Source organism: Rhododendron vialii, chromosome 4a (assembly GCF_030253575.1).
Source record: "Rhododendron vialii isolate Sample 1 chromosome 4a, ASM3025357v1".
Taxonomy (NCBI): domain Eukaryota; kingdom Viridiplantae; phylum Streptophyta; class Magnoliopsida; order Ericales; family Ericaceae; genus Rhododendron; species Rhododendron vialii.
This window is the reverse complement of record NC_080560.1, coordinates 3,086,336-3,106,107: the sequence shown is the minus strand read 5'-3', so window position 1 is coordinate 3,106,107 and position 19,772 is coordinate 3,086,336. Positions and strand designations below refer to the sequence as shown.

Here is a 19,772-nt window from a genome sequence, read left to right as displayed (position 1 = left end):
TACAACAAGCAAATCAAAAAGCAAGGAGGATTCAAGCAACGAAAGTGAGGATGATGAAATGGCGCTCATCACAAAAACGTTCAAGAAACTCCTCAAAAATAGAGCATCTCACAAAGGCAGAGGATTTTCAAGAAAAGATGGAGGCAAAGAAGAAAATAGTAAAAAGGATCCAATCATTTGCTACGAGTGCAAGAAGCCCGGCCACATCAAAAGTGAATGTCCATATGCAAAAAAATATTCAAAGAAGGACAAAAAGAGAGCTATGATGGCCGCATGGGACAATAGTGACGATAGTAGCTCTGATGAGGACGATGAGCAACAAGAGGTCGCTAACTTGTGTTTCATGGCCATCGAAGAAAACGAGGTAGATCTCGACTCATCCTATTCCTTTGATGAATTATTTATTGCCTATAAAGAGTTGAAAGTAGAATTTGAAAAGGTTGTTTCTAAAAACAAATTTCTTAAAAAGGTTGCTAAAGATCTTTCACTAGAAATAGATGATTTAATTGAAGAGAAAGATATTTTGGAGGAAGAAAATGAAAGTTTAAGAACCTCTTTGGAAAAAGAAAAAGAGTATTTGAAGGATACTTCCAAAAACGAATCTTTAGAAAAACAAATTGATGATTTAACTAATTCTCTTTCAAAACTCACTAATGGAAAAGAAAGTTTAGACATTCTTCTTGGAAAACAAATGGTTTCTTTTCACAAGGCCGGAATTGGTTATAATCCCACTCAACACAAAAATCTTTTTGAAAAAGATGTTCCTCCTTCTAGCCATTCTAAATTGACATGTCATTATTGTGGTAAAATTGGTCATATTTCTCCTACATGTCCTATGAAAGGATACTCATCTTCTAATGCAAAAAAGGTTTGGGTTCCTAAGAACCGTATCAATGCTAACCTTCAAGGACCCAAGATGATTTGGGTACCAAAAGTCAAGAATTGATGTGCTATTGTAGGTATGCTTCAAAAGTTCTCTCAAGGAAGGAAGTTGGTACCTTGATAGTGGATGTTCAAGACACATGACCGGTGACAAGAGGGCTTTCAATTCTCTTTCGTCTAAAGATGGTGGACATGTCACATTTGGAGACAACAACAAAGGCAAAATCATAGGAATCGGTGATATAGGTAATTCTTCTATTATTGAAGATGTTTTACTTGTTAGTGGTTTAAAACACAATCTTCTTAGCATAAGTCAATTATGTGATAGAGGAAATCGTGTTATCTTTGAAAAATTCAAATGTATCATTGAAAATGTCAAAAGCAACAAGACACTCTTCGTTGGACAAAGACTTGAAAATGTATATGTTTTTAATCTCAATGATTTAAGTAATTGTGATATAAAATGTTTTTCCGCTTTGAGTGAAAATAGTTGGCTTTGGCATAGGCGCCTAGGACATGCAAGTATGGATGCTATTTCAAAACTCTCTAGAAAAAATTTGGTAAAAGGTCTTCCTAAAATCAAATTTGAAAAAGATAGACTTTGTGGTCCTTGCCAACAAGGAAAACAAACCAAGGTTTCTTTTAAGTCCAAAAATGTTGTTTCAACTACTAGACCTTTGCAATTACTTCATATGGATTTGTTTGGACCAACTCGCTCTCCAAGTCTTTGTGGAAACTATTATTGTCTTCTTGTTGTTGATGATTTCTCTAGATATACATGGGTGATGTTCCTAGCTCATAAGAATGAGGCTTATCCTAATTTCACTAAACTTTGTAGAAGAGTTCAAAATGAAAAAGGCTTTGTTATTTCTAACATTCGTACGGATCATGGAAAAGAACTTGACAATTCTTTATATGAAAAGTTTTGTGATGAACATGGTATTGGTCATAACTTTTCCGTACCTCGTACTCCTCAACAAAATGGAGTAGTAGAGAGAAAAAATCGTACTCTGGAAGAAATGGCCCGCACTATGCTTTGTGAAAACTCTTTGCCAAAATATTTTTGGGCGGAAGCCGTTAATACCTCATGCTATATTTTGAATCGAGTTTTAATTAGGCCTATCCTCAAGAAAACTCCTTATGAGCTTTGGAATGGTAGAATACCCAACATTAATTACTTTCATGCCTTCGGTTGTAAATGTTATGTATTAAACAATGGAAAAGATAACTTGGGTAAATTTGATTCAAAATCGGATGAAGGCATCTTTATTGGTTACTCTCTTACTAGCAAAGCATATAGAATTTATAATAAGCGCACTAATCTTGTTGAAGAATCTATTCACGTTTCCTTTGATGAATCTAATCCTTGTGCTACTAAGGATGTTGTTAATAATGATGACTTAGAGATTACACATAAGATTCATGACTTGACAATTCAAGAAAAAGTTGATGGTGATACTCAAGTAGAAAGCTCTCAAATCAAAGAAGATGAAGTTATTAATCAACCTCAAGATGCCATGGGAGACAACCAAGATCTTTCCAAGGATTGGAGATTCGTGCAAAACCATCCAAAGGACTTGATTCTTGGAGAAGTTTCGAAAGGGGTAACCACTCGCTCGTCTCATAGAAATTTTTGTGAAAATCAAGCTTTTGTTTCTCAAATTGAGCCTAAAAACTTTCCGGAAGCTCAAGATGATGAAAATTGGATTTTGGCCATGCAAGATGAGTTAAATCAATTTGAAAGGAATAAAGTTTGGGCATTAGTACCTAAGCCTCTTGATCACACTATTATAGGTACTAAATGGGTTTTTCGTAACAAGCTAGATGAATCCGGAAATATTGTTAGGAATAAAGCTAGACTTGTTGCTCAAGGTTATAATCAAGAAGAAGGTATTGATTTTGAAGAAACTTTTGCACCGGTAGCTAGATTAGAGGCTATTCGCATATTACTTGCCTTTGCATCTTTCAAAAATTTCAAGCTTTATCAAATGGATGTGAAAAGTGCATTTTTGAATGGGTTCATAAATGAGGAAGTTTATGTCAAACAACCTCCCGGCTTTGAAGATCATGTATACCCCGATCATGTTTTTAAACTCTCAAAAGCTCTATATGGTTTGAAGCAAGCACCACGTGCATGGTATGATAGACTTAGCTCATTCTTGCTTGACAATGGCTTTACTCGTGGAAAAATTGATACTACTCTTTTCATTAAAGCCAAAGGTAAAGATATGCTCATTATTCAAATATATGTTGATGATATTGTCTTTGGTGCCACTAATGATAATATGTGCAAAGAGTTTGCTAAGTGTATGCAAGGTGAGTTTGAAATGAGTATGATGGGGGAGCTTAACTTCTTCCTCGGACTTCAAATCAAGCAAACTAATGAGGGGATCATAATCAACCAAGCCAAGTATGCGAAAGAACTTATTAAGAAGTTTGGCATGGAAGGATCAAAGCCAATGAGCACACCAATGAGCATATCAACTAAGCTAGACAAAGATGAGAATGGTAAGGCCGTCAATGAAAAGATGTATCGAGGTATGATCGGCTCATTACTTTATCTCACGGCAAGTAGACCTGATATAATGTTTAGTGTCTGCATGTGTGCTAGATTTCAATCATGTCCTAAAGAATCGCATTTAAAAGCTATTAAACGTATTTTTAAATATGTTGCCGGTTCTCATGACTTAGGATTGTTTTATCCACGTGGAGTTGCATTTGATTTAATTGGTTATTCGGATGCGGATTTTGGAGGTTTCAAAGTTGATCGTAAAAGTACAAGTGGGACTTGCCAATTTCTAGGGCACTCTCTAGTGTCTTGGCATAGCAAGAAACAAAATTCCGTAGCTCTATCTACCGCCGAGGCGGAATATGTAGCGGCCGGAAGTTGTTGTGCCCAAATATTGTGGATCAAACAACAAATGGAGGATTTCAATTTGCAATATGATCATATTCCTATTAAATGTGATAATACTAGTGCAATTAGCTTAACCAAGAATCCGATTCAACATTCTCGAACAAAACATATTGAGATTAGACATCATTTTATAAGAGATCATGTTCAAAAAGGGGATATTGAACTTAACTTTATTAGTACCGACAAGCAATTGGCGGACATTTTCACAAAACCCCTTGGTGAAGAACAATTTTGTTTCATTCGACGAGAACTCGGCATGTCTAATCATTTATGAAAAAGTTTTGTGTTCTTGATGTCAAAAGTTTTTTTTTTGGATTCAATGTTGAGTTGATTGAATTCGTAAATATCATACTTGATGAAGAGTACAAATGATCTTGATAAAGAAATCACCCTCCAAACATTTTATCATATGTTTCATTTTCCTGTGTTTGGTATGAAGAAAATCAGTTTTATGGTCTTTAATGCTACTCCTCTTAAACGTTTTCTGGACTTAACCTGCATTTGTCAGTCGGATGTCCAAGCGGATGTCCAACCGGACGACCGTGAGGTTGAGACTTATTCAAGCTTTTGCGTTGCTAACTCTGATTTATTAAGTCTGTTACACTTAGTTTGTATGAACTTCATGGCTTAGTGCTTAAATTGTCTCTTATATACTTCGCCGATATGAATTTCTTGTCTCTAAGCTTGCAGGGATAATCATTCTCGGTAATACCCCTCGCATTCTTTAAAAAGCTCTCTTTTAGGGGGAGCATGTATTAAGGGGACACAACAATAAACACCCGAACACAATTTTCTTCCCCTATCCTATCTCTATTCGGCACCGCCCCTATCCTATCTCTATTCGGCGCCGTATCTCTATCCCTTATCCTCAAACACTTCTCTCATACTCTATAAATTCAACAACACTCTCTCTATCTCTTCATCTATCTATCTTTCCTTCTCTCTCGGCCTAAATCTCTCATCAAGCAATGGCAAACATACCGCAAGGGTTACCGTTTGAGTTTTACGAAAGAGATGCCGAACGAGCAGAGTTCAGGTTGTTTATCCAAACCATTTGGATGCAACTCTTTATCTTCATTCTGCTGTGTGCGTTACTTACCATGAGAATACCACCATGGTTCGGATGGAATGTAAATGTGGATACTCTGTGGTATTGGATTGGCATTATAGCTGCCGTTGTAGCAGCCATTATTCGAGAATACGAAAATCAAGGACGCCAAGCTCTCAATGAACGAAGATAGAGTGCTACAGGGCAAGAGCGGCATGGTGCTGGAACCATGGCCCTATTGTTTTTCTCTTTTTAGTTTTTTTTATGATGTCACAGGGGGAGAAAAAGCCAAGTTTTAATTGATCTATCTTGCTATTTTGGGCAAATTTAAAAAATTGCTTGCTATGATCTGATGATTATTGCTATTACTCGTTGATCATAGATAACTGCTTTGGTGCATGTATTAAGGGGGAGATTGGCATAACTCCTACTTGAATAAAAACTATCATTTTGTGTCATCATCAAAAAGGGGGAGATTGTTGAAAAATGTATGCATTATAATTTGTGAAAATTTATATGCATCTCTATTAATTATTTTGATGATTAATTCAATGATATTTTTATTCGGCAAATACAAAATTATCGAAAAGTCGATTCCCGAATTAAATATTTTCGTGACCTTGAAATATAGCATAAAGTCTCTTGGATTCATGATTTATATTTACAAAGACTTTATTGAGCTCAATACATGCTTTAACGGTTTATTTAGATGAAATTGTGAGCCACAGGTTGACGAACCGGCTGACAAGCCGGCTGTCTGAACAGAAAGCTGTGACAATCGGACGATCACCCGGATGACCACTCTATCAAACGGCTAGTTTCCAACGGCTAGTTTCCAACGGCTAGTTTCAAACGGCTAGTTTCCAACGGCTAGTTTCCAACGGCTAGTTCCAACGGCTAGGAAGCATATGGATGGCTATATAAGGCATCAAGAACTCATTAATGAGGATATACACAAGCTACAACATTCCATATTATTGCAAGAGCAAATTCTCAAAAGATCAAAGCCAAAAATTCTCATTGTTCTTCCACTTTCATATTATTCTTGAGAGAAAATTTGTACAAGTTGTGAGCGATAATTTTCATACCTTCTTCACATACTTGTATTTCCTAAGTGAGTGTTTGAGTCAAACACTTGAAAGCTTAGAAGACCAAATTCGGGTTGGAATTTGGGTGTTATTGTTTTTGAGAAGTTTTCGGAGAAAATTCTTGCGGTTGTGCTAGCTCCTCGGGAAAGCTAGAGGCATTCGGTTCTTGTAAGCACCCGCAAGACTTACAAGTTGTAATCTTTTAAAGATTAGTCTAACCTTCAAGTAATTGCTTGAGGAGAAGTGGAGTAGGGCCGGACCGTGGACAAATCCGGACCGAACCACTATAAACGGGTTCTATCTCTCTATCTCTCTATTTTGATTGCATACTTATTGTTTGCATATATTGTTAGAGATAAATTTTTATTGGTAATTATTACTAGCAATCCTATTCACCCCCCCTCTAGGTTGCATAATTTGGGTAACAGTCGTAATAAATTTTTTTGGCTCCAATGCCTTTCAATGGACATCCTAAGAGAGCCTTGAAACTAAATAATGAGTCTTAGGGTGTTTGTTGAAAGGTCTTACAACAAAAAATTCATTATGACCATTTAGAATAAAATGATCAAAAAAATACGATTTTCGCCCCGGTTCAACTGAATTGAAAATTGAAACACTTAATTCTTGAATTATATTTTTTAATATAGATGTGGTGTATTTATAGAAATTAAATAACTAAAATAAAAGTAATTAAATAAAGAAAGAAATTATCAAGCTGTGTTAATTTAAGTTGCCCCATGTATGAATCTAAGTTGCCCTGTGTATGAACCTAAGTTGCCCTCTAAGTTACTTTGTGTATGAATCTAAATTGCCTCATGTATGAACCTAAGTTGCCCTCTAAGTTACCTCGTGTATGAATCTAAATTGTCCTCTAAGTTGCCCCGTGTATAAGCCTAAGTTGCCCCGTATATGAGCCTAAATTGCCCTCTAAGTTGTCCCGTGTATGAGCCTAAGTTGCCCCGTGTATGAATCTAAATTACCCCATGTATGAACCTAAGTTGCTATCTAAGTTGCCCCGTGTATGAACCCAAGTTGCCCTCTAAGTTGTCCCATGTATGAATCTAAATTGCCCCGTGTATAATCCTAAATTGCTCCTGATTCATGACAGGAGGGAGGGGTATTTTTGGCTTTCAATTTCATGTCTTGGGAATTATTGTTTTCCGTCCCATGACTGAACAATTCCAAAAAAGTGGTCCATGAGTTGGGCATTTTTTGCCCCTCTCTCCGCTGAAATGCAATTCCCCCTAGACTTTTTGTATCTAGAACAGTTGGCAAGCTAGGACCACCGCATGGTTCACTGCACGCCGTGTGGGGTCTATACTAGGCTCTACAAAAAAAATACCAATAAATTTTAAAATAATTGTGTATGAGACTTTGTAAAAAATCAGCTTCAACGGATATCAATAGGTATGTTTTCTGAATGCGTTGGGGTAAAAATGCGACTTAGACTTTTTGAATTGATTGCTTCACTGCAAGCACAAAACCAACTGTGAAAATTAGCACATAACGTGACACAAAACCAACTGTGAAAATTAGCACATAACGTGAAAAATATATATATATAAATAAAACTTGAAATACTGATAGAGCTTTTTGAAGTTTTTAGATTTTCAGACGGTATTTGTTGCTTTGTTATTTATACTCTCAAGATTTGTCATTTATACTCATGATTCTCTCAAGATTTTGCCAAGATTTGTCACATCGCTGATGAGTTAGTGGTACAAAAAGAATAACAAGGTTGAAGATGAGGTTGTTTAGGTTTTACATTAATTTGTTCAAACGAATGTAAAGAGAAACTGCTGCTAGAAAGAATTGTTCTGGGTTTAAATAGCGGGTGCCGCTATTCGCAGCTCTCTATTTTTTTTTATAATTCGTTAAAAAATTTCAATTATACTTGACAATTAGTTACCGAAATTGAGATATATTTTCAGCATCCAATTACCGAAATATAATATTTTTTTCAACAGATATTTACCGAAAATGTATGTTCGGCAGTTGTTTACCGAAAATTGAACATATTTTCGACATGTAGTTACCGAAATATAATCTTGTTTTCAACAGCAATTTACCGAAATGTTATTTATAATTTTCAACAACCATTTACCGAAATGTAGTGAGCTATGAGAGAAAATAAAGGGCTGCGAATAGCGGCGCCCTAAATAGCTCAAATAGGAAAACGTCTCAAAAAATATAAGGGGAAATTACATTAAGCCCCCTCCAACTATACCTCGGTAACGAGTTGCCCCCTTCATCGTTTAACTCGGACACTCAACCCCCTTCATCTTTTATCTCGCGCAAAATGGAAGATGCCATTAACGGAATTGCTAAAATTACCAATTTACCCTCTTTCAACCCTAAATAAGATGATGCCCTGATGATAAAACCAGTCGACCACCCGGTCGTCCACTCTGTCAATCCGGCCAATGTAAAATGACCTCCAACGACTAGTTCCCACTGTAGTTCCTACCAGCAAATTCCATACTAGCGTTCAACCCATTCTATATACGTGCAAAACTAATCCATTCTAGCGTTGTGTCCGTTCGATGCACGAAACAATTAAAAAAAGTAGGTTGTCTTTTTGGGTAACAACTACCATTTTTAGTACTTTGTTTCTGGGTTGTAATCTTTATTGAAATGCACTACATTAATCAACCAATACTCATTCATATTGTACCGAAGCCAAAGCTGGGTACTTTTCAATCTCCATTTTCTTGTACATGTGGGATAAAAAAAAAGAGAACAATCAAAAGGAAACCTATTTTCTTCCACCACGATTCCTTCTTCAAACATAGGACTTCCTTCTGCATTTGCCCAAATTTTTTTTCTGCATTTGTTGAACTTCTTTATGCATTTGTTCTTTCATTACTTCCAATACTTCCACTCTACTTTCCAATTCATCAACCTTTCTCTGCAACTCTGACTTGCGGATCTGTAAATTCTGGGTGCTCTTTGTGTTGGACTGAGTGCTCTCAGATTTTGGTGGGTCGACCTAGATGAAAAGTTCACAACCAAATTTTGTCTGCAACCATAAATACAATGAGACCAAGTGCTACCTTCCATCACAGAGAGAGAGAGAGAGAGAGACAGACAGACAGACAGAGATTTCAAAGAAAAAGAGAGAGGGAGAGAGTACCGTTGGAAGGGGCAGAGAGAGAGAGATTTCATAGAAAAGAGAGAGAGAGAGTACCATTGGGAGGGGCAGAGAGAGAGAGAGAGAGAGAGAGAGAGAGTGTACCGTTGTATGTATTCTTGACTAACGGATGGTGGTTAAGTGTCACACGATAAAAGATGAAGGGAGTTAAGTGTCCGAGTTAAACGATGAAGGGGGTAACTCGTTACCGAAGTATAGTTGGAGGGGGCTTACTGTAATTTCCCCAAAATATAAATATGACGCTCTGTGTATATTACATTTACTCCCCACCCGTAGGGCGGATGGTTTATATTACGTTCTGGCATGTTTTTCGATACGAACATCTGCTATTACGCAGTGTGATAGAGATGTGATATTATCAATCCATCAACTATCACCATTCGATACAATCTCACTTTGCGGCATAAAAACCTTCACGTAAGAGGAGGATCTTGATATGTAACAGAGAGTTCGTACTAATCATCCAAGTCGAATATGATACTTCCATACCGATGTTTACAGTTCTTTTCTTGATTTCGTAACCCCCGGGACCGGCCACCGGATCGTCAAACATATTATCTTCTGCTAAATTCCTTCGTCATAACACATTCTGCTAAATTACTTCCATACCGATGTTTACAATTTGAGTGATCCTGTTGTCATTCTCTTTATATTCGTTCTTTCTTCTCACTTTTACCTAGCAGCCATGTTCTCTTGAGCCGTCTTCTTGCAGCTATTGTGGCTTGTGTGTCCTTTGCACTCTCAGTTTCTGCAGAATGTGCCCAAAGCAGTACAAGAGAAATTGAGGAGTTTCTGGCCAAGAGAAGAGCATTAAAGACACTCCATTCTCTGGCAAGAACAGTTTCAAACATTTTGATGGTACTCCTGTACTGATCCTCTGTATGATTATCTGATACTTTTTCATATATGGTCACAACACAAAGTTGTGTTTGTTTAATTTGTAAAAAATTTCAAGTCACTGGGTGAGAATGATTTTTGAAAGAAAGGTGGAAAATGGAAAATCAAAAGGCTCTTGCAGTAACGATGGACGCAAGATTCTATACTATTAAGTGGGCAACTTGCACCGACGATAGGATAATGTGCTACGAATGTATTAAACTTGGGAGGCAAACCCACATAATTCTCAATATTCTGACCAAATCCTTGAATAGGCTTTTGTTTTTAAACTTGAAGCAGGCAATTGCTCTTGCTCATCCGCCTCTCCATCCATCCCTGGTTGCAGTTGCTTAAGACTTGGCGTTAGAGCATTCAGTTTAGCAAACGGTACACTAAAAGTGGATGTCAGATGGTATTGCAACACCCAACAAGTAAACTGTTTGTGGACTAGGTCATGTTTAGAGAGTACAAGTAAAGGGACAAGTAAAGGCGAGTCCTTATAATTGTTACTTTTGGCGAGTTTGCTCCCAAATGTTCGTTGTAGCTTCTGCGTGACCCGATAATGGGCTTATATGAACTGAAAAAAACTGGTTATTCAGAAGTTGGGAGGTGTTTTTAGCTAATGTTAATAGAATAATAGCTATCACCTTTTAGTTCCTCAGGAACTGTTTGAAGTGTTTGAACATTGAAGCATAGCTGCAGAAACTGTAAATCTCTCATCCATCCAAATGAAAGAGTAGCTGTAGCTTGAAATTCTCTGCTTAAACTGAATCAAACTCTTTCAAGGCTGATTCTTGGGGTTCGATTGAGATATGGAAACTCCCTTCCTGCGTTGAAACTTGAGAGGACCTCGATACGTTACAAAGAGTTCGTACTCATAATCCGAGTTGAATTTGAGACAACACGCTATAACAATCTAGGCAAAAAAAATATAGTAGTATTTACTTAACTTTCAATGCTCACCCTATCCACCAGAATACCACATATCTCATTGACAAAGTTCAATTTCTTGTCAGCAACCATACAACCACCAAACATTGTCCTATCCTGTGACGAGAGGTATTTGGAAACTGAAAGCACAAATTATTTCTGAGAACAGGAACTATAGCACTGCATTCCCAATTGATAAGATGGAACCGTAGTTGAATGACAACAAAATACACGATGTCCTACAAGATTAATCGGACCGAAACACAATTAATCTCGCACATACCACAAACAACAACCAAACAATACTTCCATCAATCATCATCATACAACTTTATCAGTTGCTCACACCTGATACTTCCGTACCACTTTCAAATATTTATGGGTCTTTACTTGATTTCTTCACCCCAGGGACCACCAGATTATCAAACATAAATCTACCGCTAATAAATTCCTTCATCGTAAAGATTCTGATCACATCTTCTGGTTCCAGGTGTGCATTTGAATTCAAGCACGGCACAACTCGAGATTCGAATTTGAGATCGGCATGGTAATTCTTACCAACACTGGATTCTCTCTTGAATTTAACATCGTCTTGGACATTCTCACCACCACTCAATTTTCTCTCTAGTCTATTGACCAGATCTTGCAATTTCTGCACTTCATCTTTATAATGGTCAGTTTTCATCTTCAGTTCTTTATAATCCTCAGCTTTCACATCACAAAGGGATCGTGAAGCAATATTGTAAACAGGACCTACATATACAGTTAAAGAGGTAAACTTTGGCTTCCCAGATAAATTCCAGCTCAGCACCAGAAAATGATTCATATGTGAACCTAACAATTTTGGAGCTCCGAAGTCTGGACAATCAATAAGTGGAGGTAACAAACTAATGTGAAAGAGAAGTCCACAATTTCAAACAATCCGCCGATGCATGAAAACACAAATCAGCTCACAAGTCCGCAACAAGTAACTAAGGAAACATCGATTTAGAAAATTCACACTCCAGGTAAAATATGAAGTCAGTGCCCGAGTTGCGAAATTGCACAACAGTGGGTATAGTTAGCGATGATACAGTCGAATAAATCACAAACAGAAAATGTGCATCTAAAGGGAAAAAACATCAAAATAGTTACCAGTTACCGCCCATTTGCTGTAAGAGAAGTAATTCCACTTCTGCATCTAAACTTCAACTGCGGTAGCCATAAAGCAGAGGGCAAGAAGTGAAGAGAAAATTTGGAGTCTCAATGGAAACCAAGAAACTTAAAGGCACGTTCATGCCTTCAATTGGATTCCATAGTCAACACTTGAACACCAGGAAAGGGGAGAGAATGCATAAAAAAAGTTGATCGCAAATCAGCACCAGTATATGCCAGAGTTGCAACAATAACAGTACCTATGTAATCTCCATTCAATAAGGATATGGGTGGAAGAGGACCGGAGATCGAGATGCACAAAGTGGCGGCTCTAAAAAACTTTTACCGCTGAAATAGCAGCCCCTACTATCTAGTCTAGACCAAAGTTATCCGACCTAAATGAAAAGAAACTCTGAAATTTAAATCCTAAGGTCCTTTTAACTGAAGTAACATTACAAAAACAGAATTTCTAACCAGCCATCCACATCAAGAGTAACATCGCAATGAATAGATTCCTTCCATACCCTACAAAAATGCTACCTCGTGCCACTTCTTAGAGGCAATTCACTTGTAGCTAATGTCCTCTACTCATTGAAATCGAAGAGGGACATCGGTCAATCAGGCTCCGTTTGGATAGAAATGGATTTCAAACAAAGTGAATTGGCATAAATACTCAATGAGAATAGTATCAGATATAGACTTTGGACAAAATTAATTTTTGTTAGGCCCCGTTCCAGAACACCTTCTTAAAAAATAAGTACTTATTTTATATTTTCAAACTCAAAAATAATGTAAATGAAAAATAATTTTTCAAATTTTCTTACACCGTATTAAAGATCTCAATGAGATCTATCAAATAAGATCTATATTGATAGAAAAATTATTTGCGTAAGCACATAATTTTTGAGCTTGAAATTGCCTTCTTAAAAAATAAGTACTTATTTACCTTTCCGGAAGGGAGCCGACATTCGGTATTATGTAACTTTTAGTTACTGTTTTCAAATTTTCTTCATAAAATTTTTATATCACATGTTCATCTCAACAACGAGAATAGTTGAAAGTATGAAAATGGAGACAAAAATTGGAGAAAGTTTATGTAGGAAATTGATATTCGCGCTCCAAGATTTACTGCAGGCGCTCCACCTTTTTGTTTTTATACTATGATGTTGCCATGCACAGTGTAAAAACAAAATATACACTGATGTTGCAATATCACAGTATAAAAACAAAAAGGTGGAGCGCCTGCAGTAAATTTTGGAGCGCGAAAATCAATTCCCTTTATGTAAGACAACGCTGAAGGCACTGAAAGACTGTCTTTTCCGAACTTTTTTTATAACTCTCGCATCAGGACCAGCTTGCTTACGCACACCTATTGTGACTACACCCTACATATAGATCTCAACAACGAATTTGGATTCGAAAGCTTTTCACGCCGGATTTGAATTGATCACTAAAAGAATAATGTAGGTGATTTGCAAGTAAATTGCTTTTCCCACCCCCCCTGACACACACCCCTCCCGGTCCCACATCCTTTTTCCTCTTTTACCCTCCCTTAGCCCTTTTAATTACCTCTCTCCGCCATTTTAATTGGTCTGGGCTCTGCTAGCCCCAAACGGCGACGTTTGGGTTTTTCGTTTGGGTTAAAAAGAAATTCTCACCATCAATTTACAATCCTATGGAGCAGAAACGTAATTATGAGAGCCTTAGAGACAAAATTTGATTATGTCTCTTTAGAATAATATGATCAAAATAAAAAGATCTTCACACCTATTCAAACGCATTAAAAATTAAAGTACTTAATTTTTTAATATATAAACGGTCAAAAAATTAAATGCTCAAATTTCCCTCCGTTTGAATCGGTGCAAAGATCTTGTTATTCTGATTATATTGACAAGATCTTTGCACCCATTCAAACGGAGCGAAAATTTAAGCACTTAATTTTTTTAGACCGTTTATATATATTAAAAAATATGGTTAAAAAATTAAGCGAAAATTTAAGCACTTAATTTTTTTAGACCGTTTATATATATTAAAAAATATGGTTAAAAAATTAAGTGCTTCAATTTTTAATGCGTTTGAACGGGTGTGAAGATTTTTTTATTCTGATCATATTATTTTAATTTATTTCTTTATTTAATTACTCATATCTTTTTAAGGCCTTTCAACAAAACACCCTAAGACTTATTTTTTAGTTCTAAGACTCTCTTAGGATGTCCATTGAAAGGCTTTGGAACCAAAAATTTATTACGACCATTTAGGATGAAATGATCAGAAAAAATAGCATCTTTGCACTGATTCAAACGGATTGAAAATTGAAATACTTATTTTCGTAACTATATTTTTTAATCTATAAAGGACAAAAAAAGAAAAAAAAAACAGTCGTATAAACATGATCAATTGAAACACTTTTTTTTTCTTAATTACTTTACAAAGCCTAGAATTAGACTTGAACCTATTATTAAAGAGAAAAAAAAATTCAAACTAGAAAGAAAGAAAAAGAAATAAAATGAAAAAAAAAAAAAACTGGAAAGAAAAGGAAAAGAAAGAAAGAAACTGTAAAGAAAGAAAGAAGAAAAGGAAGAAAGAGAGAGAGAGAGAAAGGGGCGGGGTAATTCCGGAAAAGGGGTGGTGGGGCCGGGAGGGGTATGTGTCAGGGGAGGGGGGAATAGCAGCTCTCGATTTGCAATCTTTTTTTTGAAAACCAAACAAGTAAGCGCGTTCATTAGGAAACGCAACTGATCCCAGAACCACGTAATTGATCATGCTGTAATTTTTTATTTTTTTATTTTTGGGTAAGTAACTGATCATGCTATATTGTTAAACAAGCATATTTTACACGCATAGATATAGGGAGAGGAATTTTCAAGAAAGAACATAAAGGGAGAGGAAAGGAAATGTATCAGACCAGTAGCCCACTTGAGACACTCTTGTGCGCCATAGACGGCGGTGTTTTTGACGAAGCTAGTAGCGAATCGGCCGATCACTGCCCGGCCTTCTTCATCGGACACGTAATAATTCACAGTCGGAACGACGTTTTCCATAACGACGCTATTAACTGTGGTGACGGCGCCCCGACTGATATTGTAAGAGCTCCGGCAAGCGGCCGTCACCGGCGAGCTCAGTTTGTCGGTGGTTGAGCTGATGAAATCCCGTATTCCCATATCTCTCTCTCTCTCCCTCCCTCTCCCTCTCCCTCCCCTCTCTCTCTCCCTCCTTTTCGGGTTTTCTACCGGGCTTCTCTCTCTAAAGAGTAAAGTAACCAACGCACTGAAGGAGCATCGATGTGGAGAAGCAAAAGGTTCTCCACTACCGCCCAAAGTTCTGCGTACCGTACAAGCAAGAGTATCGATTTTCTTACAGATATGATACGTACCGGTACAAGTCAAATATCGGTACTTTTTCAAATTTAGTGCAATTACCAATGTATAATTATAAATTGATTTTTTAACGCTCAAAATTGGTTTAATTCATAGTATTAATTAGAATAAGTTGATATTTACCATTAATTTTTAGATAATAATTTCATTTTAGAATACAAATGTTTTAACCTTTTTTTTTTTGTAAAACATTTAAAGTTATCCATATTATTTGTTATAAGAACTGTTATTCCCCGAAATTTAAAAAAAAAACGTAATGAAGAAGTGATGGAAAAGTGAGCGTATATATACATGTAATTGGAAATTATAAAATATACTGACATAAGTATATATATAGTATACGTAATTGGAATTTAAAAAAATGATTACACATACAACAACAAAACCCACTCTCTTCTTTCATTCACAACACCAAAATCCACTTTTCTGTCATTACCCGTGCCGCCTAGCAAATCCTCTGCAACCCCTTGTCTTCTCCGACTCCGTCTACTGCCACCGCCTTCTTCTTCTTCTTCTTCCAGCCGCCTCTTGCTCCGATCATTCTGGTCTCTCTCTCTCTCTCTCTCTCTCTCTCTCTCTCTCTCTCTGTATCTCTTGATTCTCTCTCAATCTCTCTCTCTATCATTGCGTGTGATGTGTGAGAATTTCTCACTGAGAAAAGATTAGCAAAATACTGCTCGAAATTTTCGGTACCACCATCTCGCCCGGTATTGTCCGGAATTTCCGGTACCGACCGGTATTGAGGCTGGAACGGTATTGTATGGTTGGAGTACTGTTTTCTCTCCAAATCGGTACGTATCGGCCGGTATCAACCGGTACGAAACAGTATTCACAACTATGCTACCACCAGTCTACCATAAATTCAGGATTGGATCCAGTAAATTTGGCTTCAGACTGGTACAGTTTATTTAAGGCTCGATTGGATGTGGGATTAGATTTGGAGGTATTTTGTAAGAAGGGAGATTGAATAGTAGGGGGTATTATGTAAGAAATATGGGCCCATATTAATGTGACGGAGATTAAATAATATTTGATTTGAATGAGGGATAAATTGTTTTGTAGTTGAAATGGAAAAGAGGAGGGTATTAGGAGGGGGGATTCCACAATGCTAATTCAAAATATAACCATATGTAAGGCCCCCTCAGGGGGTATTAGGGGGGTTATGGAGGAGAGGGTATTATCAAATCTCCCGATTTTTGTCTTCCCAAACCACGCCTTAGAACCGGCCCCATGGATTAGAAGAGGGATTGGACAATACCCCTTCATAGTGTGGCATCCAAACAAGCCCTTAGTGCATTCAGGCTGTCTAAAAGTGTTTTGGACGATTCAAATTTAAAAATGTATTTTTTTATCCCTTTAAATTTTGGGGCGTTTTAAACCCGAATGTATCAAATGAACCAAACTTATCCGAAGCAAATAGAGAGGATTCGGCATCATATATCCAATTATGCTACATACACAACATTCCAAATATAATAGGAATATTAAACATAACATCTTACATACATGTAAAGCCCACGTATAGACTTTTGGGGGAATTGCATTTCAGTGGAGGAAGGGGCAAAAAATGCCCAACTCATGAACCACTTTTTTGGAATTGCTCAGTCATGGGAAGGAAAATAATAATTCCCAAGACATGAAATTGAAAGCCAAAAATACCCCTCCCTCCTGTCATGAATCAGGGGCAACTTAGATTCATACACTGGACAACTTAGAGGGCAACTTAGGTTCATACACGGGGCAACTTAGATTTATACATGTGGCAATTTAGATTCATACACGGGGCAACTTAAAGGACAACTTAAGCTCCTACATGGGACAACTTAGGCTCATATATGAGGCAACTTAGGCTTATACCCGTTTCTTTCTAGTTTACCTTTTTTTTTTTTTTCTCTTTATTTCATTTTCTTTCTTTCCAGTTTGAATCTTCTTCTTCTTTTCGTTTTTTTTCTCTTTATTTCATTTTCTCTCTTTCTATCCGACTGTTTTTTTTTCCTTTTTTTTTGTCCTTTATAAATTAAAAAATATAGTTACAAAAATAAGTGTTTCAATTTTCAATCCGTTTGAACATGTGCAAAGATATTACTTTTTGATCATTTCATCATAAATTATCGTAATAAATTTTTCGCTCTAAGGCCTTTCAATGTACATCCAAGAGAACTATAAAACTAAATAAAAAATTTTAGGGTACTCGTTGAAACCTTAGAGCCAAAAATTTACTACAACCATTTAGGATGAAATGATCAGAAAAATAATATCTTTGTACCGGTTCAAACGGATTAAAATTTGAAACACTTATTTTTTTACATTATTTATATATTAAAAAATACAGTTAAAAATTATGTATTTCAATTTTGTAGTTAAAGAATATAGTTGAAATACAAAATCCTCTTTTTATAGCCTTCAGAAATAACATTTTTGGCACACGAATCAACACTCTAAGCATGGGGTGTAAGTATTGTCTCTACTGAATCCGACTGTTTTTTTTTTCCTATATACATATTAAAAAATATAGTTAAAAAAATAAGTGTTTCAATTTTCAATCCATTTGAACCAGTGCAAAGATGTTATTTTTCTGATCATTTCATTCTAAATGGTCGTTGTTGAAAAATGTATGCATTATAATTTGTGAAAATTTATATGCATCTCTATTAATTATTTTGATGATTAATTCAATGATATTTTTATTCGGCAAATACAAAATTATCGAAAAGTCGATTCCCGAATTAAATATTTTCGTGACCTTGAAATATAGCATAAAGTCTCTTGGATTCATGATTTATATTTACAAAGACTTTATTGAGCTCAATACATGCTTTAACGGTTTATTTAGATGAAATTGTGAGCCACAGGTTGACGAACCGGCTGACAAGCCGGCTGTCTGAACAGAAAGCTGTGACAATCGGACGATCACCCGGATGACCACTCTATCAAACGGCTAGTTTCAAACGGCTAGTTTCCAACGGCTAGTTTCCAACGGCTAGTTTCCAACGGCTAGTTCCAACGGCTAGGAAGCATATGGATGGCTATATAAGGCATCAAGAACTCATTAATGAGGATATACACAAGCTACAACATTCCATATTATTGCAAGAGCAAATTCTCAAAAGATCAAAGCCAAAAATTCTCATTGTTCTTCCACTTTCATATTATTCTTGAGAGAAAATTTGTACAAGTTGTGAGCGATAATTTTCATACCTTCTTCACATACTTGTATTTCCTAAGTGAGTGTTTGAGTCAAACACTTGAAAGCTTAGAAGACCAAATTCGGGTTGGAATTTGGGTGTTATTGTTTTTGAGAAGTTTTCGGAGAAAATTCTTGCGGTTGTGCTAGCTCCTCGGGAAAGCTAGAGGCATTCGGTTCTTGTAAGCACCCGCAAGACTTACAAGTTGTAATCTTTTAAAGATTAGTCTAACCTTCAAGTAATTGCTTGAGGAGAAGTGGAGTAGGGCCGGACCGTGGACAAATCCGGACCGAACCACTATAAACGAGTTCTATCTCTCTATCTCTCTATTTTGATTGCATACTTATTGTTTGCATATATTGTTAGAGATAAATTTTTATTGGTAATTATTACTAGCAATCCTATTCACCCCCCCTCTAGGTTGCATAATTTGGGTAACAATTGGTATCAGAGCCTCGGCTCTTGTTTGTAGATTTAACCATCTAAGAGTTAAGATCCATGGCAACCACTAGTAATGTTTCTTGTATCGAAGGTCAATCGTCCAATAGACCTCCCTTGTTCACCGGAGAAAATTACTCTCATTGGAAAAATAGAATGATGATCTTTATTCAATCCACGGATTATGATCTATGGAAAATTATCAAAAATGGTCCCATTATTCCTACTAAGAAAGTTGGAGAAGAGACTATGCCTAAACCAGATTATGAGTGGAGTCATTTGGAAAAGGCTTCAATAGAAAAGAACTATAGAGCTATGAACCTTCTTTTTTGTGCTATTACTCCCAATGAATATGATTGTGTTTCCGCATGTGAATCGGCTAAAGAAATATGGGATAAGTTAGAAATGTCACATGAAGGAGATAGTCAAGTTAAGGAGTCCAAAATTGATATTCTTGTGCATAGCTATGAGCTCTTCAAAATGAAACCGGATGAATCTATATCTCAAATGTTTGCTAGATTTGCTAGTATTACTAACGGTTTAAAAGCTCTTGGAAAGATTTACAGTCAATCCGAAATGACAAGGAAGGTGCTCCGTTCCATGCCAACCAATTGGGACACTACCACCTCCATCATCCTACAATCCAAAAATTTCTCAACATACACGATGGACAAGCTCATGGGATCTCTCATGACGGAGGAAATGCATCACAACCTCAAGGGTGAAAAAGAGAAGAAAGTTAAGGA

The 19,772-nt window shown here is 36.6% G+C and overlaps 1 protein-coding gene across 2 annotated transcripts; it reads right to left on the bottom strand.

Moving 5' to 3' along the window:
- Positions 1-11,048: 11,048 nt before the first annotated feature.
- LOC131323314 (uncharacterized) lies at positions 11,049-15,575 on the bottom strand. Of its 2 annotated transcripts, XM_058355035.1 has the most exons (3): positions 14,932-15,281; positions 11,608-11,645; positions 11,049-11,577 (listed from the first exon to the last, which is right to left on the bottom strand). In XM_058355035.1, exons 1-3 carry the CDS (start codon positions 15,185-15,187, stop codon positions 11,269-11,271), a joined length of 603 nt encoding a protein of 200 aa, XP_058211018.1. In that variant the 5' UTR covers positions 15,188-15,281; the 3' UTR covers positions 11,049-11,268. The 2 variants fall into 2 exon arrangements, with proteins under 2 accessions (XP_058211018.1, XP_058211017.1); XM_058355034.1 differs by having other exon boundaries at positions 11,049-11,645; positions 14,932-15,575.
- Positions 15,576-19,772: the final 4,197 nt, after the last annotated feature.